This window comes from Oryza glaberrima, chromosome 6 (genome assembly GCF_000147395.1).
Source record: "Oryza glaberrima chromosome 6, OglaRS2, whole genome shotgun sequence".
NCBI classification, from domain to species: Eukaryota; Viridiplantae; Streptophyta; class Magnoliopsida; order Poales; family Poaceae; genus Oryza; species Oryza glaberrima.
In genome coordinates, this window is record NC_068331.1 from 13,787,458 (window position 1) to 13,810,094 (window position 22,637).

General features: G+C 41.5%; 2 protein-coding genes, 1 long non-coding RNA gene and 1 pseudogene across 3 annotated transcripts; all 4 read right to left on the minus strand.

Annotated features, from left to right (window-relative positions):
• Positions 1-1,153: 1,153 nt before the first annotated feature.
• LOC127776924 (uncharacterized) lies at positions 1,154-2,749 on the minus strand. Its single transcript, XM_052303482.1, has 5 exons — positions 2,529-2,749; positions 2,274-2,444; positions 1,900-2,221; positions 1,687-1,806; positions 1,154-1,228 (listed from the first exon to the last, which is right to left on the minus strand). Exons 1-5 carry the CDS (start codon positions 2,747-2,749, stop codon positions 1,154-1,156), a joined length of 909 nt encoding a protein of 302 aa, XP_052159442.1.
• An 8,408-nt stretch (positions 2,750-11,157) lies between these two features.
• Positions 11,158-14,480, minus strand: LOC127777323 (chaperone protein dnaJ C76, chloroplastic-like). Its single transcript, XM_052303899.1, has 5 exons — positions 14,176-14,480; positions 13,830-14,007; positions 13,606-13,712; positions 12,998-13,220; positions 11,158-11,454 (listed from the first exon to the last, which is right to left on the minus strand). Exons 1-5 carry the CDS (start codon positions 14,434-14,436, stop codon positions 11,315-11,317), a joined length of 909 nt encoding a protein of 302 aa, XP_052159859.1. The 5' UTR covers positions 14,437-14,480; the 3' UTR covers positions 11,158-11,314.
• Positions 14,481-14,888: 408 nt separating this feature from the next.
• On the minus strand, positions 14,889-16,644 carry LOC127776925 (alpha-glucan water dikinase, chloroplastic-like; annotated as a pseudogene).
• A 1,230-nt stretch (positions 16,645-17,874) lies between these two features.
• LOC127776543 (uncharacterized) lies at positions 17,875-22,459 on the minus strand. The gene is made up of 3 exons (XR_008018186.1): positions 20,247-22,459; positions 18,785-18,864; positions 17,875-18,145 (listed from the first exon to the last, which is right to left on the minus strand). It is a non-coding gene; the product is annotated as an uncharacterized LOC127776543 (long non-coding RNA).
• Between the last annotated feature and the right edge of the window lie 178 nt (positions 22,460-22,637).

Genomic DNA, 22,637 nt, shown 5'->3' on the forward strand with positions numbered 1-22,637 from the left:
TTTGCATAAGTGATTCTTCTTTTAAAAAAATACGTTACAAAAACAATTAAAACATGTCAATGGGGCCAATAGTTACCAGGCACTCACTACTACAGAAAGGGTAAAATGTGTCGGTTTTCCGAACTGGCACAAAGGAAGCGGCACTGATGATACTTGTCATCAGTGCCGGTTCTAAAACCGCACCTATTAGGTAATAGGTGTCGGTTTTGAGGTCAAAACCGGCACTTATATGGTTCTAATAGGTTCACAACCGGCACCTATATAGTCCTAATAGGTGCCGGTTCTAGGCCAAATTGCCACGTGGCTGTCAAATAGGTGCCGAACCTATATGGTCCTAATAGGTGTTGGTTCTAAGCCAAATTGCCACGTGGCCGTCAGATAGGTGCCAGTTTTGAACTCAAAACCAGCACCTATATGGTCCTAATAGGTGCCGGTTCAAGCCTAAAAACCGTCACCTATTTGTTGGGTCAAAAAATAATAATAATTGCAGTAAATTCATCCATTCAACCCCAATTCCATATAAACCCAAATTCATCCCTACAGGCTACAGCCCCACATACATACAGCACATTCATTCACATTCGCATTCATCAGAACAAATAAAAACCTACAAGCCATTCATCACAAATTCACAACATATAAAAACCTACAAGCCTAAGTCAAAATTCATAAATCCAAAAATTGCTATCTTTAAATCCTAAACATTTGCATATATATCCTAACTCAAAATATGCCTAGTTTAAAATTCCTAAGTCAAAAGATTGTAAGTCTAAAATTTTTAAGTCCAAAAATTCCAGTGTCTAAATTGTGAACATTAATTTGCACATACATCCTTAGGTCATAAATTCACAAGTCTAAAATTCATAAGTCCAGAAAATTGTAAGTGTAAATTCTAGACATTTGCATATAATTCACATTCATATTCTCAAGTAAAGAGCAAATGAGATATTGCTAGGACTCAGCGTGCCAGTCAACTTCAACCTGGGACGTGCCCGTCAAACCACACGAAGGCGGCGACCAGATGTGTTACATATCCCAGGAGACTTGACTAAATCGCTAGAGCTCTACAACATCTCAGAAATTCACAAGTCTAAAATTCATAAGTCTAGAAAAATTTGAGTGTAAATTCTAGACATTTGCATATAATTCACATTCATATCCTCGAGTAAAGAGCAAATGAGATATTGCTGGGACTCAGCATGCCAGTCAACTTCAGCCTGAGACGTGCCTGTCAAACCACATGAAGGCGGCAATCAGATGTGTTACACATCCCAGGAGACTTGACTAAATCGCTAGAGCTCTACAACATCTCAAATGCTCTAAACATTTACATATATATCGTAAGTGAAAAATTCCTAAGTCTACAATATCTAAGAATTCATAAGTGCAAAAATATAAATGTGATTGTTTTTTACCTCCAACATGGGGTGAGCATATGATTTTAAGAGTTTCTTGTCCTCAAGTCATCGAGCCTGTAATAGAAAACATAAAATAGAATCCATAATAATAGCAAATATTCAAATGCATTACACATAAAGTACACTTCCATAGTTCATGCATAAACACTAATTAAATACATTTTTTTTCACATAAATCTAGCTAGCTGGTTTTTCTTTTCCTAGGAGCTAATTTCTTCGCGGCTTGGTCCCGAGGGGGAGGGACAGAAGATTGCACTCGTTGTGTGACCTTGTTGATGTTGTATTCGCCAGTTGGGTCTACAACATGATGACGGATGAACCCGCAAAACTCGTCAGTGAGAGCTTTGAAGACGTGTGGTAGAATTTCACTTGTATCGAGACCCAATTTCTACAACACAAGGATGGAAGCACGTAGAAATTTACTTAGTACTTAAATAGAATTGCTTAATGTTATGACTTAGGTACCTGAAGCATGTCATACCTCGGCATTGCGGTGATTGTATCCATCCTCTACAAAATATAGCATGTACCGCATGACGTAGAATCCACAGAGGTCGGTGGCCTCTAGTTGACGAAGGATATATTTATGCTCGAAAATCCGAAATTCAGTTGCATCAATCTTGCATCTCCCATACGATCTTCCGGACCTACGGTACTTCTTATATGCCCTATTTAGTGCACTTAAAATAGTTTGGTACTTGTCTATCCCTCTCAGGCTATCATATATGCAAATCGAACTGTCGTCGATGTTGATTACGAGGAGGATCCAATGATGGATACACATAGTGACAATGTACCAATAACTTGATATGGGTCGAGAGCAAACATAACTGGAAATCGATGATAGTGACTTACTGAGAAAGGTAAGGCAACAAAATGTGGTCACATCCATTAAGCTTGACGAGGGCATCAAAGAGATAGCGGTCAATTTCAGCTTCGGAGGTGCATTGCTTGTCAAAGTTTACAATAGTTGGGTCTAGGAAAGCTATCTTATGGTTCATGGATCTAACCTGATAAGAGCAATGCCTGCAAAAGGAGAACACAGTTGAGAATTACTGAGAGTACGTAGAATGCTATGAATTAAGGTCGACAAGATATCAAAGGACTCACAATGACCACAATTGCAGGAGGCAGATATCGAGTTCCCTTCTTTGGTACAACTGGAAGAGTTCCTTAAAATCTACAAAGCATGTATTATTGGGGTGGTGAAAATCCACGTTGGTGTAGTAGGCACCGAACATCCCAACACCCTTTTTGGCCTCCTCCAAATACCATTCATGCAGCCAATGCGCTTGAGTTCCTAAGGATTCAATTTCCATGTCAAGCACCATCGGTTGACCAAGTTGGAATCGCAATACAATCGGGGCCTCTTCAAGTTCATTTAGATTGTCCAGGCTTTTCAAACCAGCTGACTTGCAGAAATCAGCTTCCTTGGACGCTTTCTCTTCAAGGTACAACTCCCTAGACTAAGCTTGCATATCTTTTTTTTGCCAAGAATTCTCTAGAAGTCCGATATAGGCTTCTTAGGTGACTTCGGTGGTGCGCACTTGATGAAATGCTCGATGAGATGCGGAGGACAAAAAAGCGAAGTGATGCTGGCGTTCATTGTCTTCTTAGGCAGCGGCGTTGTCGGCTTTGACACTAAGTCTGAATTGGAATGTTTGAGTCGTTCTTTGCTTGATGGAACAGACATATGTGATGCACTTGGTGTTCGGGTCTTTTTTCTGTGTGGGGGTGGACTCGTGGACTTCTCCGGACGATGCGGTTCATTAGGTGTGTTTTCACGAGGAGGTGGACTGGAGGTCCTCTGTCGAGGCGGAGGAGCTAGATTTGCCGGTTCTAGACAAAAAAACCGGCACCTTTGTGTGGGGCATGAAAAGCACTATCGAAACAAAGGTGCCGGTTCTAGACCAAAAACCGACACCTTTGTCTTGTCATACAAAAACCGACAACTATGTGTGGGGCCCACCAACGGCTAGTGTGGGAGGGAGAATGTTAAAGGTGCCGGTTTTGGGTCGAGAACCAACACCTTTGTCTTGTCATACCAATAACCGGCACCTTTGTGTAGGGCCCACCATCGGGCATGAAAAGCACTTTTGAAACAAAGGTGTCGGTTTGGGTTGAGAACCGGCACCTTTGTCTTAAAACCGGCACCTATATGTGGGGCCCGCTAACGGCTAGTGTGGGAGGGAGAAGATTAAAGGTGTTGGTTTTGGGTCTAGAACCGGCACCTTTCTCTGACACAGGTTTTAGGTGCCGGTTTTATGTAAAAACCGGCACCTATTTGGACATAAAGGTGCTGGTTGTTGAATATGTGGCGCGTGTGGGTGGGCGCATGGGTGGAGAAGGCATTATAGGTGCCAGTTTTTGGTGTGCCGGCACCTATAGTGGCGACACCTATTTGCCCTTTTGTAGTAGTGACTTTTGAATATATAAGGGTATTTTGAGCATTTTTCAAATAACCCGTCCAAAGAATTGAGCAGGCACTACCCAAAATCATACAACGCTATCGGTTCAACTCATAAACCGGCAATGATACTCATTTTGCTCCAAAAAAAAAACAATCATAACAAATTGTTGATTGGTCTCATTGATTGATCCAACAATAGTTGCTATCGCTACCATGAGATTAACAAATTTAACACAGGAACAACACTATATATGATGCAATTAGATTCATGTGGCAATTGTTTTCTTTTTTTCATTTTCTTGAGTATAGGACTGCCGTATGTTGAGAGGGATGCCATTCAATTAACTAAGACTGAACCTTAGTGAAAGTAAAATTATTTGTAAGTGTTCATTTCTGTTGGCAAATCTTGGGTTGCAAATCTTAATTTTACTGGAAGTTCCGTTGGGTCTCATGGAATACCCAAGAGTCTGCTTTCTTGTTTTGACCAGAACTTTCGATGAGTTGCCCACAATATCCAATGTTTCAAAAATAAAACAATTTTCTTGAATGTTAAGCTCTCAGGTACCCTATTTTATTGGAAGTTTCGACACAATAGCTAGAAGTTCCAATTGGCTAGATATTTCGACCCAATAGCTAGATATATAGCACAATCCCAAGTGTTTGTGACCACAGGCAAAAAAAAAAAGAAATGTTTGTCTGGATACTTGCTTTAGTTTTTAAGATATTTCGACGGAGGAAGTATTTTATTGGAACTTTCGCCAGTTCAAAAAATATTCGCTTGAGTTTTTAAGATGGCCAGGATTTGGCCTTGAGTCACTAATTGGCTTGTGGTGTGTCAAGAGAGGTTTGTTAAGATTGGATCACAACTGTGTAAGAAAAGCGAGATAACATTTGTGAAAGAGGAATGCTTGTGCAACTTCAACAGGAACAGTGTTGAAATAAACTTAGCTCTTTGTGAGCTCCTCAACTGAGACGTACAATCACCTTAAGAAGCCAAACTTTGAGAAAAAATTCTCTACATCTCCATCCTTATTGATTTCTTTCCCTTTTGCATTTATCATTGCATCTAGCTTGTTTACTTGTGGCTTTGTGTTACTTTTGTAGATCATATATTGATGTGACTATGGCTATCATCGATACAACCATTATTCACATCATAGGTGTTGATGGTTGTTATAGACCAATTTCGACCGTCAATACTTCCAAAAATAATAGAGAATTAGCAATGCTTGCATGCATACATAGAAATAATCTATTTCTACTTGTACTTGGCATTATATTTGCTTACAGTAGTTCCCCATATAAATAGAGGAGAAATGGTGGAAAACACCCGTTCAATCAGTCAAATGTCGACAAGTGGCGAATAAATGTAAAAAAGGGCCCCACAAACCCAATGAAACACCTGCAATTGGGCCCAACCGACACACCGCTAGACCTTGGACCCACCATACAGGAGCTTGGAGAAAGCTCTGGGCCAAAGGGACCAGCCAGGGGTCGGCCGACCCAGGCCCAGCCTAGCTGGCCCAAAAATTCTCCAGGTCGGTAATTACCGACCTCCAATGATGGTTGTAACCGTTTCCTGTGCTCCTACTGTCATCAGGAGGACACTTGGCAAGAGAGGAAGAATTATGCCCTTTGGATTCCATGGAGCATCTCTATCCTTCCAAGCAACCCCCCCTCCCCCCCCCCCCCCCCCCCGCGTAAATACCCCTCTCTTTCTTCATTCACAGCACACCAAGAAGGAATCAAGTGAAAGAAGCTATCCTTAGTGATCTATATTTTGTTCTAGTGCTAGTGGAGTTAGAATTAGAATAGTTCTTGAGTTCTTCAAGTCTTCCGGAGAATTTGGGTATGGTTCTAATAGCTTATATCTCTCTTGTAAGACTTTATTCTATAATGAAATATTCTTCTTTATATAGTTTTGGTCCTTTACTCTGTTTGTACCATTATTCAAGTACCAACTTTGGTTTATACTTGCTTAGTATTAGTTGTATGGCTAGCTTACTGGAGATATGTAGTGGTATTGGCTTAGTGTTCATTCGTATGATTGCTCTATGTCATCTGTAAAGATGTAGAGTAATATTTAGTAATGTAAGCGCGATACTTAGATTATTGAATATCATTAAGTGGTGCTATATGAATGTGATGTGAATTAATAATATTGTATTCTCCTACCATATATTCCCTTGTGATTAAACAAATATGATACCTTGGAATACTTCCGGGTGAAATGCTACAGCGGTATATCCATGTACTTGCGGGCTTATATATGTAACCATAAGAAATACCGACTAATATTTCTAACACCATTGCTGGGGATTATGTTCCTAGTAATGTTGTTAAGAAATATCAACAAGTATTTCTGGCTCCGTTGCCGGGGAAGATAATTGGTTTAAAAGTTTACTACATGTTATTAATTAATATCCACCCATAGGATCTCTGACCTTTGCAGGCTAACCTTGGTCATTTTCGCTTTTATGTGAAAACAGGGTAGTGTATGACTGGTTTTGATTTGCTGACAAATTTTAAAGAAAATCCTGAATCACTTTTGAGAAGAGTCAGACCCCGTGTTGTCCCTCCGCGAGTGATCCTATCAGCAACCAAACCCGTCATTACCGCACCATCAACATTTTACGACTATGGATGAGAAGACCCTCCGTGAGTTCGCTGCTCCCTCCGCTGACAATGTGCATGTCAGGCCTAGGGTCAGCATCGGAGATGTGGACTTCAACTCAAGACCAGCCTAATTACCATGGCGCTGGCTAGCCCATTCTGTGGCAAGCCAAATGAGGACGCAAGTACTCATCTGCAACAGTTCCTGGAGATTTGTAGCACGTACACTATTAAGAGAGTCAACCAAGACGCCATCCGACTCCCCTTTTTTCGTTATCTCTTCTTGGGAGAGAGAAATAGTGGTTTTATAGGAACCGTGTGACGATCAACACCTGGAACAAATGCTCAACGACGTTCCTCTCAAAATTCTTTTCGATGGGCAAAACCAATGCCATTCGTGGAAGAATATCCAGCTTCCAGCAACAAGAGATGAGACAATCCCAGAAGCTTGGGAGAGACTATAGGAATATGTCACTGCCTGTTCTCATCATGGGATTGACGAGTGGCTAGTCCTGCAAAGTTTTTACAATGGATTGACTCCCTCATCGTGTGACCATTTGGATGCTGTTGATATAGGGGCTTTCTTCTCGAAGACTATTAAAGGAGCAATTGACGGACATATTTGTCAATCAATGACTCTTATTAATTGTTAGATTCTGCATTCAATTGATGTGTGGTTTAGTAACGTCCAAATATAAACATTTATTCCAGATGGAATTAATCCAGCCGTTGGTTATGTATGGATGCTCCGGATGAAGCAACGGCAAAGTTTGTCGTATCACCCTCGAAGACAGACGATGCCAGCCCGATGGAGTGGTGGTCACACATGACACACATGTTTATAGGTCTCTTGCACTAATTAAAAGAGCAGGTACAATAGCAGGCTATTAGCTAGTTATAAACATATTTTAATGAGATAAACGATGAGAGAGAAGAGCAGCGGGCTACAGATTTATAGCCAGCTGCAACACGGACTTCAAGACGCAATGTGTGTATGACAGGTGGGACCGTATATTAATAGTGTAGTAAGCAACTATTGTATGAATTGACTATTAGATTGGCTATAGAAAAATTAGAGCTAGCAGTGGGCTATACTATTGAACTTGCTCTCACTAGGGGTAGCAAGGCCCATACCGGTGACGGTGAGTTAGCTAGTGGCCATGGTACTGCTACTGCGTGCTGCATCCAAATCCCGATAAAAGCAACAACTTTTTTTGGGCCGTACGACACCATGCATCTCAGCCTGCATCAGGCTCGGTCTCTCTGGTCACGCTCATGCATATGCATGCACGCTCGAATCGATAAAGGCAGCGATTTTCTTCTACTCCTATCTATCGTGCTTTCGCCTCTTTCTTGTTAGTATTATGCTTCTGCCCATACGGCCATACCCCCATATATCCCCTCTGCATCGTGCTGACTTACACCTTTGTGATTTGAGATAGGTCGATCGATCAGAGAGGCGTTTTGACGAATGTGGCGATTTCCTGGTGATATATTTTTCGATCAATTCAAAAATGCATGTATCTGAACACATGGACTCGCCTGGCGACATTTTCACACGCGTCCATTTATTGAATCGATGGCTGAGATTGTTTACCTAAGATTTACAAATGGATCCATTATATTGGGGACACGAAAACTGGTCCCAACGCATTGACAATATATATTTGCAATAACCGTTCAGTTATCACCATAAAATTCGCATACCAAATTTTGAATTCCAGAGCCACAATAACTTAGATGGAATTGAAATTGATACCTGCGAATTTAGTCAATTATAACTACTTAGTTTTTGTTAATCTAAACTACTTAAAAATACGTAATTTTTCGATTGTCACTTAAGAAATTTCGTCTGTCGCATCAACCAGTTTTTTCCGTTGCTTCATCTTTCGTTCGTTGCCATACAGTCCGAATCGATCCATTGTTCGCGAGACACACATCGTCCATCATTAAAGCTCCAAACTCTAACTTCTAGCTCTCAACTCCAACTCTAGTGAGAGCTAGCTCCTATAGGAGCTGAAGTGGGTATGAAAGTGTTTGGCTAGATTAGTTAGCTCCACGCCACCACGTTCCTTGTTGGCATTTCGTCGAACACCAGGTTGGCGTCGCCTCGCCGCCGCCGCAGGCCAGCCCTGCCCATGCGCCGCCTGCCGCCGTCGCATGCGCGTCGCCCGGCTGCTGCTGCTGCAGCTGCCAGCGCGCCTACTGACGCCGACGCCGCCGCTGCTCGCACGTCGCCACCGTCCGGGCGCCTGCCGGTGCCATCGCCGCCCCACGCCAATGCCGCCGGCCGCCCACGCCGCCGACATTGGCTGCTGTAAGGAGGAGGACGGGGAGGAGAGAGAACGGGAGGAGAGGGGTGTGAAAGGGGTAGTTCAGTAGCATATCGTGTAAATCTCTACTACTTAAAAAAAATATTAAGACGTGCTTCCATCGTCCGTAAAAAAAAAGTGGGTGAAAAAAACCGGGCGAAAAAAGGAAAAAAAACAACTCTGTCCGATAAAAAAAGGCGAAACAAACGAAAAAAATCCGCAGGCGAAAAAATACGTGCGAAAAAAGGCCAAAAAAAAAAAACCAAACCTGGCCGATCCCAAAAAAGGGCGAAAAAAGAAAAAAAGGTCGAAAAAAAGAAAAAAAAATATGTCCGATCCAAAAAAAAAAGGCGAAAAAAGGAAAAAAATAGAAACGAATCCGACTCCGTCAACGCGGTAAAAAAGGGCGAAAAAAGGAGAAAAAAATCTAAACGAATCTGACTCCATCGACGCGGTAAAGAAAAGGGCGAAAAAAAATAAAAAAAAGTATCTGTCCGATTCTAAAGAAAATCGAATCCTATTATATATGACACGGCGTGGTAAAAAAAACAAATCGAATCCGATTCCATCGACGCGGTAAAAAACAAGCGTAAAAATTTTTTCTGTCCAATTCCAAAAAAAAAGTTGCAAAAGAAGTTTTCCGTTTCTCTTTCTCTATCTCTATCTCTATCTGTATCTCTATCTCTACTACTTAAAAATTAAAAGGCGTTTCCGTCGTCCGTCCATGAAAAAAAGGCGTGAAAAAGAAATCAGGCGAAAAAAAATCGAATCCGATTATACGTGGCGCGGTAAAAAAAATAAAGACGTTTCCGACATCCGTAGTAACGAAAAAAGGGCGAAAAAAAACATGAAAAAAAGGAAAGTCCGATTCAATATCTATATATACCTAATTAAAAAAATTTGTATGGCTTATGGGTTATAGTTTTCGTCCGTCAAAAAAAAATTTCCATCGCAAGTGCGTTCGATCCCGCTCCAATCCCTCTCAGATGGCAAAAAAAAAAAGAAAAGAAAGAAAAACGATAACGAGAGACCGCATCAAATTTGGACCTAAATCCTAAAGAAAAACACTACTACAAGAGTACAAGATTAGATTCAAGAACACTAAGAAAACACCGACGCCAGAAGGGGAGGGTGTCGCCGTCGATGCCGAACCGCCACTGCCGTCGGTATGCCGGGCCGCCGCCACGTTGTTTTGAGAGAGAGAGAGGAGGGAGAGCAAAATGATTTTAGGGTTAAGGTTTGGGCTGTTAAACTTTTATATAGGTCGGGATCAATCAGGAGTGTCTGTCATATCGGACGGCTCTAGCTTTTCCCGCGTCAGGCCGAACGCCATTGCCAGGCCGCCCACACGGAATAAATTCACTTTAGGTCGCTTAAGTTGTTCCTCGCCAATTCTATTCCCAGGCCGCCCACACTATTGGGCCGCCTCATGGACCACATGTACGCTCCGTATGGAATAAGTTCACTTTAGGTCCCAAGTTCACTTTAGGTCCCTTTAGCTGAACTTTTTTATTTCATTATGAATATATTTTCTTAAAGAGCTCATATCATGTAAAACTAAACTTTAATCATATAATATTTTTATATTTGTTGTAATTTTAATTACCCGTCGCAACGCACGAGTATTTTTTCTATGTCAAAAAAAAGGACCATGACATACGAGTGAGAGATATATGCTGATGTTTAAACGAACTGGCAACTGATTTTCAATTACAGGTTTAATTATTTTATTTAGGTGATTAAATTTGTTTTCATTTTTATAATTTGTTTGCTCTATTTAAGCTTTTTGAAAATTACTAAAATTTAAGAATAACTTTTCCTACTTCGTATTATATTATTTTTAGCTAATGGAATTAATGGAAAATTAATTATATATTTTTATCTTTTTGACCAAAGGTCACTGCAATTTTATTTCATTATTATTATTATTATTATTATTATTATTATTATTATTATTATTATTATTATTCCTTTATATTTTTTCCCACCAGCATGCATGATTAAAATTGCCTTTATCCGTTGCAACGCATGGACACCATTGCTAGTACATGGAAAAATTAAAGGGTAGTGGGTTTTTTTGGGTGAAGTGAAATGTGGAGCAGTAAAAACCCAGCTCCACCCCTGTAGTACAAATTTGTGGAGCGACTCTCCCACTACGCTAAAAAAATAGAGAATCTATACCGTTTGGCACAGCTCCAACTCTTGGTAAGTTGGAGTTGGGGGCTGGAGCTGTATCAAATTGGGCCTAATTAGCGTGATGTTGTTTCGGTGTTCCTAACAGGCCCATGCGAACGCGAGTGTGCGACGTGCACAACACATTGCACAAATCGGCACACTGGCTCACGATCGTCTTGACGTCTCGTCTAAATTGTGTATGATTTGCAGGAGGAAGGGATAAACTGGATGATCAGAAACATAACTTTAGATGTTGAGTTGTGCCCGTTATACATCATGCCCTGTTTGTACTTGAGATGAATAATATTTTTTTAAACGGTTACACTACTTACAGTGCGTGCAAACCTGTTTTAGTCCTTCAGCTGCAGCCAGGAGCGCCTGATAATCTACGGGCCGTCCACACCAGGTTTCGTCCAGTCCCTCAGCCCATTCCACACATCGCGCAAACGCTTCCACCGGAGCTCCTGCCCTGCGCGACGCCTCGCCTCGGCCTGCCGTTCGGTTTCACCTTCCTCGCATGCATCACCTGCAACAATATTAACGGTTGCTCAAGTAGACGTGTTTAATTTTCTACTCCCTCCATTCTATCGTGTTTTGATTTTTTTTTCTAAGTCAACCAATTTTACAAAAAAAAAGAACATAAAAATGTTTCTAACACCAAATAAATATACTATTAAAATATATTATAGAGTTAATTGCACTTTGGTCCACCTTTTATTACCAAAGTTTCACTTTGAACCACCCTCTAGCTAATATTTTCACTTTAGACTAGGTAAGATTACCTTTGTTGCAGTTTGGACCACCCCAAGTCACTTTTCTAGCTACATCTACCCTCTAATCTTACGAAGAATAGTCTATATATAAGTCGGAAACATTATTGGTTTATGGGTGCCGATGTGGTTAAAGTCATTTATGTGCTCGAGAAAAGTTTTTGGGTGGTTCAAAGTGAAACAGAGGCAAACTAATCTAGTCCAAAGTGAAAAAATGGTTTAAAGGGTAGTCCAAATTGGAACTTTGGTGATAAAAGGTGGCCCTAAATGCAATTTACTCAAATATATTTAATGCTCAATTTGATGAAACTAATTTTCTACGTAGATGTTGCTAAATTTTTCTATAAATTTAATTAAACTTAAATAAGTTTGGCTAGGTTAAAATTCAAAGCGACTTATAATATAAAATGGAGGGAATATTTTTTTCGTTACATCTTTTTGAATATAGAAAAAAAATTAAAAATGGTTTATAGGATCGAACTAATTAATGTGAAAATCATATATAAATTCTGAGAAAATTGCTCTATTAACACTCTAAAATGTGGTTTCCACATTTTGGCACTCCGAAAGTTAGCTTCGATAAAATGGCATTCAAAATATTGTCTCGCTTGACTTCCTGACATTCTAATAACCCTTTAATAAATCAATTTTCTTTCCCTTTTCATTATTTTTGGGAAAAAGTACAACTTTAAATTAGAGCGACGGTACGAATTGCCCCTCTAAACCACGAAATCAGACATTCTTCACCCTCAAATTTTTATATTGGACAAATTATCTCCTTGACTTGTTTTGGAGCGATTTTGGTACTATCATGTGACCTGAGTAGTACCCCAAGGTTCTAAAGTTCAAATCTCCATCGAAGCGAATTTCAGATTGGATTGTTTGCGGGGCTAAGTTCCTAATTTAAATGACCGCATATATCCGGTTGGATGTAGAGGCCGGGAAAAAATACCCTTCTCTAAAAAAAAATCATGTGACACACACGTGGTAGTCTGGTTAGCATAAAAAGAATAAAAACGGTGAGACTCACATGTCAGATTTGATTTGTGGGTTTGAACATTTTTTTAAAAAAAACTTAAGAAGGTCAAACTGATGTGTGGATCAAATCGCTTTTCTTAATTCTTTTATGCTAACTGGACTATCACGTGTGCATCAACTAGACCGAAACTGCTCTAAAGCAAGTCTAAGGGTGAAGGATGTCTGGTTTTATGGTTAAGAGGGTAATTTGGACTTCTTCGTTATTTTTCTGGTTCACAGCTGCTAGAAGCTGTTCGTTTGGTTTCAGTTATTTCTTTTGACCATTATTGTAGCGTTGCTGCCGTGCCATGTCCTGTTGCTCCTCTCTCTGGAGCCTCTTGGTGAAGTTGTTGGCCGCGGCGAACACGTCCCGGGGCCTCTCCCACCCGCCGCCGAACACGCCGTGCGCTTCCTTCTGCTGTGGCCGTGCCAGGAACTCCAGCACCGCTAGCTCCTCGCTCATCACCCAGTGGATGCAGTTCACTGGGCACGACTCCACAGCTACCTGCCCTTGCATGCACATCAATTCAATGGTGAATTAATCGGCGGATCGATCAGCCATGGAAAATAAATTATATATTAGATTAATTTATTTGGCATGTTTAGAAGGCACTTTTATGGCAGCAACTTTACAGGCAGAAGACACGTTACTGAAGTCACTAAAGAAACGAAAAACAATTTAGCGTAATATTTTTATACTCATATACTCAAGCCAAGACTGAATATAGAAATCCATGAAAAAACACCTAAATTAAATTAAAATTAAAAATTGGATAAGCCACAAAGTAAAACAAGCACGTCCATTGAGCTACAGATCTCCAATTAATAGTGCCTCAAACAGTTCTAGTGACAGTGTATGCTTCGTCAGAAACTCGAACAATCTATGGTACCTGTATCTTCTGCTCCTGGTCTCCAAACTGGACTTCGACGTGAGCGCTTCCAAGAACATCGTCCATCGCGAATGTCTCTCCGGCATGGTGGACGCACTCCCTACATCCTACATACGGTGCACGGTGCATCAATAATCTAGTTGTTTTTGTTCTTTTCATGAACCATCTATCTGTGGAAAAAAAAAGGGTCGTGTCTTGTGATCAGAAATGTTGATGCTACGTACCTATGCATTTGTTCTCGTCGACAAAGAGTGCATGGCTTCTCACAGGCCCATTCCAACAACTGTACCCGTTTCCAGTGAAACCTCTGCCAAAGCCTCTGCCACTAGCACCAGCGTTCCTGGGACTATTTCTCATCAACACCTTGTATGCCTCATTCAGCAGTAGGGTGTAGTCATGACCCTGAAAATTCAAGTGCCAACTTCACATTTAAACTCCACAAGAAAGAACAAAATAAGCTTGATATATCGGTAAAAGGTATAAAATTTCTATCCGAGCTTCCAAGAAACTAAAAACCGAACCCTGTAGCTAGCAACACCAAACCGAAGTAGATGCGGATGGACGACACACCTTGTAGCCAGCAATATCAGGATGGTGTCGTTTCTGAAGCTTCCTGTAAGCCTCCTTGATCTCCTGAGGCGTTGAATTAACGGTCACTCCCAGCACTTGGTAGTAGTCCTCCCTGGCTTTTCCCCTTGTAGTGCTACAGCACCTGATGATGCTCCTTGGTCTGTACTTGATTGGTCTAATCAGTTCATACTGAACTGATCCATTTCGGAGCTGCAAATGATAATAATGAGTGGAAGAACAGAGGCTGAAGAACCCCACCATTTCTGTCTTTCCTCTTGTGCCTTTCAGTATTTGGTTCCGGTCGACTGGGGATAGCTCTCTTTAGATATTTGCTTCAGATATCTCCATGTAGCTGTCCATTTCAGAGAACAGATATTTACAAGAACTTACTGATACTTTTCAACTTCTTGACTACAAAGGATAGGACCAAAAGCAAGCAGACCACTGATATTTACATTATTATTGCAGAAGCAAAATCCAGTTGATCAAAATGACCTTTAATGGCTTTCAGTAGCCTAGGAGGCTTATTCATGATCATTGACAGATTACACTTATTGGCGATAAAACAAGCCCTAGAAATTAGTGTACTGTGAGTATGCAAGCAATTTTTTTTTTTAAAAAAAGGAGCATAACGTGTTATACATGTCCCACGGCCCGTATATCTTACTCTACAACATTTCCTGATTGACTTGGCTATAAAATATACATATAGATTACATCTGTGGTCTTGTCTGTACTACTTATAGCTTCCCTTCCTTCACTGCACCCTCAACATCCTGTGCCCTGTGGTGACCCATAGAAATCCTCAATGGCATGACCAGCCCGTGCAATGCTCGAGAGGATTGATTTTTGGATCCCTGATCTGTAATGAGGGGGTCTGTGGTGTAGTCGAGTACGACTTCATCTTCCTCATCCATAGGGACACTGAAACAAGCAGTCAGCTTAGTTGTAATGCCAAATAAATTCTTGAGCAAACTACAAAAATTATGGCGGACTTTCTCTAACCTATCATATACTGCTGCTCCAGCATACCCTAATCTGAACGAAAGATGATTGATCTCTTTATGAAGAGACCAATTTGCTTGCTTGGGAAACCCAGTACCTATCAAATGGAATGCATTTAGCTCAGGTAGACCTTAACATAGGATAATTTCAAGTGGTAGCTTTTACATTGGGAGAGTCAAGGTCGTTTTTCTTACATACGAAGCTCATGGCGCGACTAGGATAGGCTCCTACTGTCCTACAAGTGTTTCTCCAAGCCCTTTCACCACTTCAGCATATATCTCAGACGAATCTCCCGATGATGGGTTAGTAGTGTAAATGACAAAGGCATAGTCTGCGTTGACAATTTCTTGTACAAGTACAGTCATGGAAAGGTAGTCATGATCAAGCTTCACCTTGCGAGTGCTAAAATATGCTCTTTCATTCCATTTTAACGCCCAAACCTAAATACAATTAAGTTAGATATCTGATGACCACTTTTAAAAAGGGTTTCTTTAACATTCGTATTTTATGATTAATAAATCTCCCTACCCATAACAAATCCAGGTGCCATTTGTGGTGTCAAATGATCCCATGAGTATGTTATGAGAAAATGTACTGTATGCAAAGAAGCTAAAGTTATATGCAAAGAAGTCCAATTCCATTATTTAAACTGGTAAAACCTATGACTTAATAATGACCATGATGTTTCTAAAGAGCTAAAAGAAAAGGACTAAGAGAGATATAAGTCTGGATCTATCTCTGGTATGAATGATAGGGCAGCAGACCTTTTTAATTGCCATCCATGCTTGCTCCCAACGTTGGTCACCTTCATCTCCAGGCCAGGGCATTCCAGAGCCTAGCATCTTCTCCTTCAGCTCCTTGATCTGGTAAACAAATGAAATAAGCCTTGTTCTTCCAAACAGAAAATGTAAACAAAGTAAAGATTTAGGTTTTTGATTCGAATAAATGCAAACAGGAGTTTATGCAAATTAAAGATGAAGAATACTTAATCAGCTTTTATCATGGTCAGAATTGGATATCAGCGGAGGCGCAGTGATTGAAATTTCGGAAATCCCCCCCCCCCCCCCCCCCCCCCGGGCAAGCAAATATTTTTCCTGAAATTTTCGGGTTTTTCCTTTTTTTGTGACTTTGATCAAAGTTTATTCAAATTCATTTAAAATTTGTCAAATTTTTAAGTAGTTTCGGTCCAAAAAAAATACCGAATTTCGGTTCTTTTGGCCCCCTCGGGCAAAAAACATAGTTTCGAAATAGCAATCCCTGCGGAGGCGTAGGAATGTGGAACACGCGGGAACAACGGCGCGTGATGAGGGCGATCAGTCGGATCGCGCAACGGCGGCGTGAATGGAGCGTGTCCGACGCGCTACGGTATGGCTTGGCAATAGGATTTCATCTCGAATTCGTTTAATTGGATCCGGTTTTGTTGCATTAGTTATTATACCTTTTAATTAGCAATTCAGTTGGCATGTAAGCTTATATAAGCACGCATTCAATCAATAAAGATCAAGCCGAATTCAATCTATTCCTCTCATCTACTTTCTCTGGTTACCACGTCCTCTCACATCCCACACATATCCCATTCGATCTCTTCCTAGAGCTCGGGTGCGTTCGTATGCTGGAAGTGCCTCATCCAAAATAATCAGCTTGTCTTTGGAAGTGCACAAGGAAAAGCTGGACTAACGGCAGCAGTGTGGGAATAACTGCAGCAGCTAACAGAGTAGGAACGGAGGACCAGCGCTGTGATCGTGGCTGTTTCCTACCGTCTAGCTGTCGGTGAGCTGCCTGCGCGGCTGCGTCTGCTGCCCAGTCAGTGTGAATTATTGCCGGGTAAAGAAGGAAGCCGGGGTAATGAAGGAAGTGATTCGGTAGTGTTTGGTTCCGTCATTTGTAACGTAATCTAATTACGGTGCTAACCGATTACGTTATGTCTTGTTCGTTTCAGGCCCACCGCAATCAACTCCCCCTGCAACCGGTTACAGCGATGTACAAATTTGATACCGCTTCAATCTGGGCGTAATGCGATACCGCTCTCCATTCGTATCCTCGAGAACGCGACGGTGGCAGCACAGGCGAGCGAGTAACCGAGCAACAACGAGATGGTGGAGTCCCAGCTCGCGAGAAGGATTAGTTAATTGCTCTTCTTATCGAATAATCGCAATGGAGGACTTTGCTCATCTCTTCGAAGATCGGATTCCGGTCCCATTACCGGAGAAGAACCAAACAAAGCAATTAATCCCTTAATTTGTTTTCGTTTGCAGCGCTTTCCAATAGCGTTTACGTTTACGTTTCCATTTTCGAACCAAACAGCTTGCGGAGATTCTAGGAACACATTCTGGTTTGCTACTTATAATCGAAAACACGATCGACGTAACAAAATGTAACCTCGTAACATCAAATCTGAACTAAGAAAACAACAAATATGCGCAGACATAATTCTACCGCAAGTTATAAAATTCAAAATTTAACCGTGGCTTATAAACTGCAGCTCAAACAATAAAACCGGGTGGTGTTTGGTTGAGGTCAGGTAATGCAAACGTAAATGGGATCAGCTACAGCGGTAACGGAAGAAAATGTATCACTTTACATGTTTTGTTTGGTTGGCCGCTGTAACGTCTCCTGTTTGCATTACATTGTTTGGATGGGACATGGTAACGAGTAACGGCTGCTTCCGAAGCAGGGAGCGCTTAGAAAGTGACGCAGCTCAAAGCTAAAGGCACATTAGAAGAAGCTACATAGCAGCAGTGTTCTCAAACACGTGTAGCACATCTAAGCTATGTAAAAATATTCACAATTTTATAACATGCAACTGTTTGATACTAGCACACATAGGAAAGTGTATACAGTTTTGAAAATGTGAACATCAGTTTAATAATCTCAAGTAGAAATTATGGATAGTGGGCATATAATAATGAACAAGCTCCAAATATTGTGACTGAGCTAACACATCGGTTATTCTTCATTGCTTCATCTGTGGTAATAACGAAATAATTCAGAAATTAGTGAAAGAACAGTTATATGCAATAACTTTATTTAAAAAAAAAGTCTAAAAGCACCTAAAAGGAGTCTAGCACAAACAGTCTTCAAAAGTGATCCAACAACAATCTAAAAAGGCAGTAATTAATATGCAATAGTAGCTCTCATATAGGGCAAACTCTAAATTTTGTGACATGCTTCCTGGCCCAAAAAAAAAAGAGAAGGGAAATGTGTATTTTTAATAGCAGATAGCACTCTAGCTAGGGCATGTACAGGAATAATTCAAGAAAAGGTCATGTGGCTTTAGAATTCAAGTGATATAATTGGACAACATGCATCCAGAAACTACTGAAAGTGAATAATCGGGCAGGTCCTCGCTTCATTCTAAAAAGGGCATTTACTCCAAAGTTAAGAAGCACACATGCATGTAAATATGTCTCATGCTCAAATAAAGATGCAAGGACTCCAATTTATAATGTTACTTCCACATTAAAAGAAATAAAAGATGCCACTGTGAGTTTAAAGGAGAGCACAAAACCCAAAAATATGTGTTCCACTTATGCAATTGGTAACAAATGGAATGGTTTCTATGGTTTCCAATCATACACTTTTCATGAAATACAAGTTAGCTCACCTGCAAATTTACCCTCCATTTGCTTCTGCAAAGTGAATTTTAAAAGAAAATGGAAAGCAGGGCCATCTGAAGTCAACTTCCTGGACAAGAGAAAATTAAATGCTATTCAGAAAGTAGCGCAAATATTTGCTGAACAATGTCAACTGCAGCTGCAAAAAATTATTTGCTAACAAAGTTTCTGGAATATAACACGTAAAGAAATAAATTGCCCATGGGACAGTTATGCACATACCAGATATGTAGATATTAAATAGATGGAAAATATTATCCAATATCATAAGTGTGATGAGGACATGGCTACGGTGCCTGGATTAATGTCCAGATCTTTCATGGTACTAAAAAAAATTGATGCTTTAACTAAATATATTTTCTTCAAGCACGAGCAAAGAAACGACAGAGATGTTATATATGTCAGCTAATAAGGTAGCACATCAACACAACCCCTTCAAAAGCAGTAGCAAAACTGGTGTATATACAGGTCACACACTAATTATCTTAATCTAACCAACAAGTAAATAGCTGCACCGTGAGACTAATTTTCGCAGCAGTCATGAGATAAGCAATAATTGGCACTTGAATCCTTGTGGAAGGATCACGATGAGAGCAGTGGAACTCAAACAGTTCAATCTCGATCCAACGATCTCAAGCTAGGATGGTGTTTGGTTCGGAATACTCAAGAGTAAATATCGGACCCATTTTGACATGCAAATATTTGAAAGCAGCTAGTTTCTTGAATTTGTATCTAATATCAGCCTAACATCATCCTGGAAGATCTCTGAACAAGATCTTGTAGATGTAGCTTCCGAATACTCAAGAGTATTTAATATTAGACCCATGCCGGGAGTGAGAACTTCAGAAGTTCAATGAACTAAACAACAAGAGGATACATTGTGATCTGTCAAAATAAAGTACTGAGGAAATATATGGATGAACAATTGACATGAGTGAAAGTACTAGATTAGTAGACTCAGATTCAGCGAGTATATTGGTTTGGATCAGTCCATGCTGCGAAACATAAGTAAATTGATTATATATGTGCAAGATGACAATTCTGTCAAAAAGGCAATGCACGACAAACCTTTTTTTTTTTCCAATCTGACACTGTGCAAAATAATAAATCACCTGGCAGTAATGAAAATCAAAATTCTCAAAATCTAGAGAGTAAAATGAGTTGGTTCGACAAAATTTCGGAACTTCCCTACACTAAAAAAAGAAGAGAGAAAGAACCATCAACTACTATTCCAGATTTTTTCTGCAATCGGGAAAAACAGATTCTACAAAACTCATGTAAACTTATGAAGCAATCAGAACTGAGGCAGGAATACATGCAACCAATCAAGAATACAAGTGATTCACTAGTATAAACTACTTAGTGATTTGTTAATGAAAAGATCATCACTCATCAGCATCACAAGTATATCATCATAAAGAGTGGTGGTATCAGTGAGGGGAGGGTTCTCACCGGCGACAGCGGAAACGACAGAAGAACCTCCTTGGTGGCTGGTGCCTTCTTCGTGTGCATCAAGATCTCTGGCATGCCTCCTTGATGCTCATCAACAGCCTCGTCATTCTCGCAGATCCAGTCGTCAAGGATGTGGAACTCGAGGGAGATGGAGGAGGGACTGAAGGTAGGAGAGCAGCGGGTTGCCGGCCTTGTCGAGGCGGGCAATCTTCGGGCGGTCGTGGAGCGCGCGAGGGGAGGGGGCAGCGGTGTAGACGACGCACGCCGGGCAGGGGGAGCGGCGCCGGCGACGCGTGCGGGGTTGGGGAGCAGCGCCGGCGACGGTGCGCTGCAAGGTGGCGGCGCTCGAGGTTAGGTCACGCTCGCCCCTCCGCCTCCGTATCGGTAACGCATAACGCCCGATCTGGAGCGTAATCAACTTTGTATTGGGCTGAGATTCGTTTGCGGGCTAATCGATTACGGTCCATCTAAAACAAACGGATGTAAGGGAATCAATTCACGCTGGTATCTAATACGGGCCGAAAACAGCCCAACCAAACAGCTCCTAGTGTAGGGTATCAACCTAGCACAAAATTTGCCTTGTGCACAGTTAGGCCACGCTTTTTTTTTTTCATCTAATCGATCGGATTATTATTATTATGTGTTTGTCCTACACCTTTAAAAATATATTTTTCTCCCTAAAAAAATTCTTTTAAAGAAACTTCCTTCAGCATTGTTTGGACAACTTGTCCTAAGCTACTTGTTAAGTTTATTTCCCAAGATTATTTTTAATTTGTCACTGGTAAAATAGATAATCCTCAACCCTACGGCGGCAGCTCTTTTTTTAGAGACAACAATCCAGCAATTTAGCCAGAAGTCCCTGGGGGAAAGAACAAACAGACTGGTGTCTCGCCACATATTTTTGACAGTGATGACATGGAGGATCCCAGCAGGATGAGCGACACCCGTTTCCTTCTGTCGTTGCGTTCGCTTCTAGATAGCGACTTCTACGCTGGGCCGTTCTATCTAGGGGTGGGCAGATTTAGACCGAACCGAAGAACCGAACCGAAAAGACCGAGACCGAGACCGATAAAACCGAGACCGAGAAATTCGGTCACCTATTCGGTCTCAGCCATCGAAAGACCGAATTTAGTTCGGTTAATTCAGTTATTGGGCTCGGTTAACCGAATTAACCGAATTGACCGAAAATTTGGCCCAATAGGCCTAGAGCCCAATAAGGCCAGTAGTACTAACCCTAATACAACCCTATCAGCCACCATCTACCGCACTCCCTCCTGTCGCGCCGCATCCCTATCCTCTCGCCTCCATCGCGCAGCCTCCGTCTCCACCGAGCCGCCGACGCCGCCTCCGAACACCGAGCCGCCGACGCCGCCTCCGCCTCCGCCCTTCACCGCGTCGGGCCGCCGCCGCCCTCCACCGCGCCGGCTCCGCCTCCGCCTCCGCCCTTCTCCGCGTCGGGCCGCCTCCGCCCTCCACCGCGCCGTTGCCGCCTCTGCCCGCCGGCGCCGGCGCCGCCTCCGCCCTCCACCGCACCCGCGCCGCCTCCGTCGTCCTCCACCGCGCCCACGCCGGCTAGCCTCCTCCATCCCGCCGACCGCAGCAGTCTCCATCGGGGAGGCAACAATGGTGGGAGACGAGATGGATGGGATTTGGTGCTTCAAGTGGAATGGTGGAGAAATGGAGATCGACGACAAGATCGATTTGTTTTGATTTGCTTGTTTTTTCTGAATCATGCTCTATTTTCTAGTGGCATCATATTGTAGTTCTTCGTCCGAGTTGCTTCGATTCATTCATCTTGTATGGAGCACTTTTTTTCTGATTAATTTTTTTGCTGTTCGTATGGTTTGTTCGGTCTATGACCGAGACCGAACCGAACTAACCGAAGACCGAAGTGCTCGCTCTTGATTTTCCTTGAAGATCGATCAGTCTTGTGATTCGAAAGACCGAATTTTTCAAAAGACCGAGAAACCGAACCGAATTTTTCGGGTAGACCGAATGCCCACCCCTAGTTCTATCACATGGCTCACTTTTACATGGACGACCAGTTATTTTCCCTACAAGAAAAAGGTAATAGAGGGATAATTCCAACGGCTCACAACATCACGCAAACATTTCAGGGCACGCCTAATGGGCGGGTGATCGCTCCCGTCCGCCCCCTCCCCTATACTCAGATACACTCCTCCCTCCTCTCCCCCCTCCTCCTCCCCTACTTCTCTTCCTACCACAGTACACAAAAAAATTTTTTAAAAAAATAAAAAGTTAAAAAATTTATGTATAGAAATACTATATATATATATAAAAAAATTGAATTCCAATTCAAATTTGAATCGGCTATGTAAACTTTTGACTTATAAACTTTAGATCTATAAATTTTAGGTATATAAACTTTAG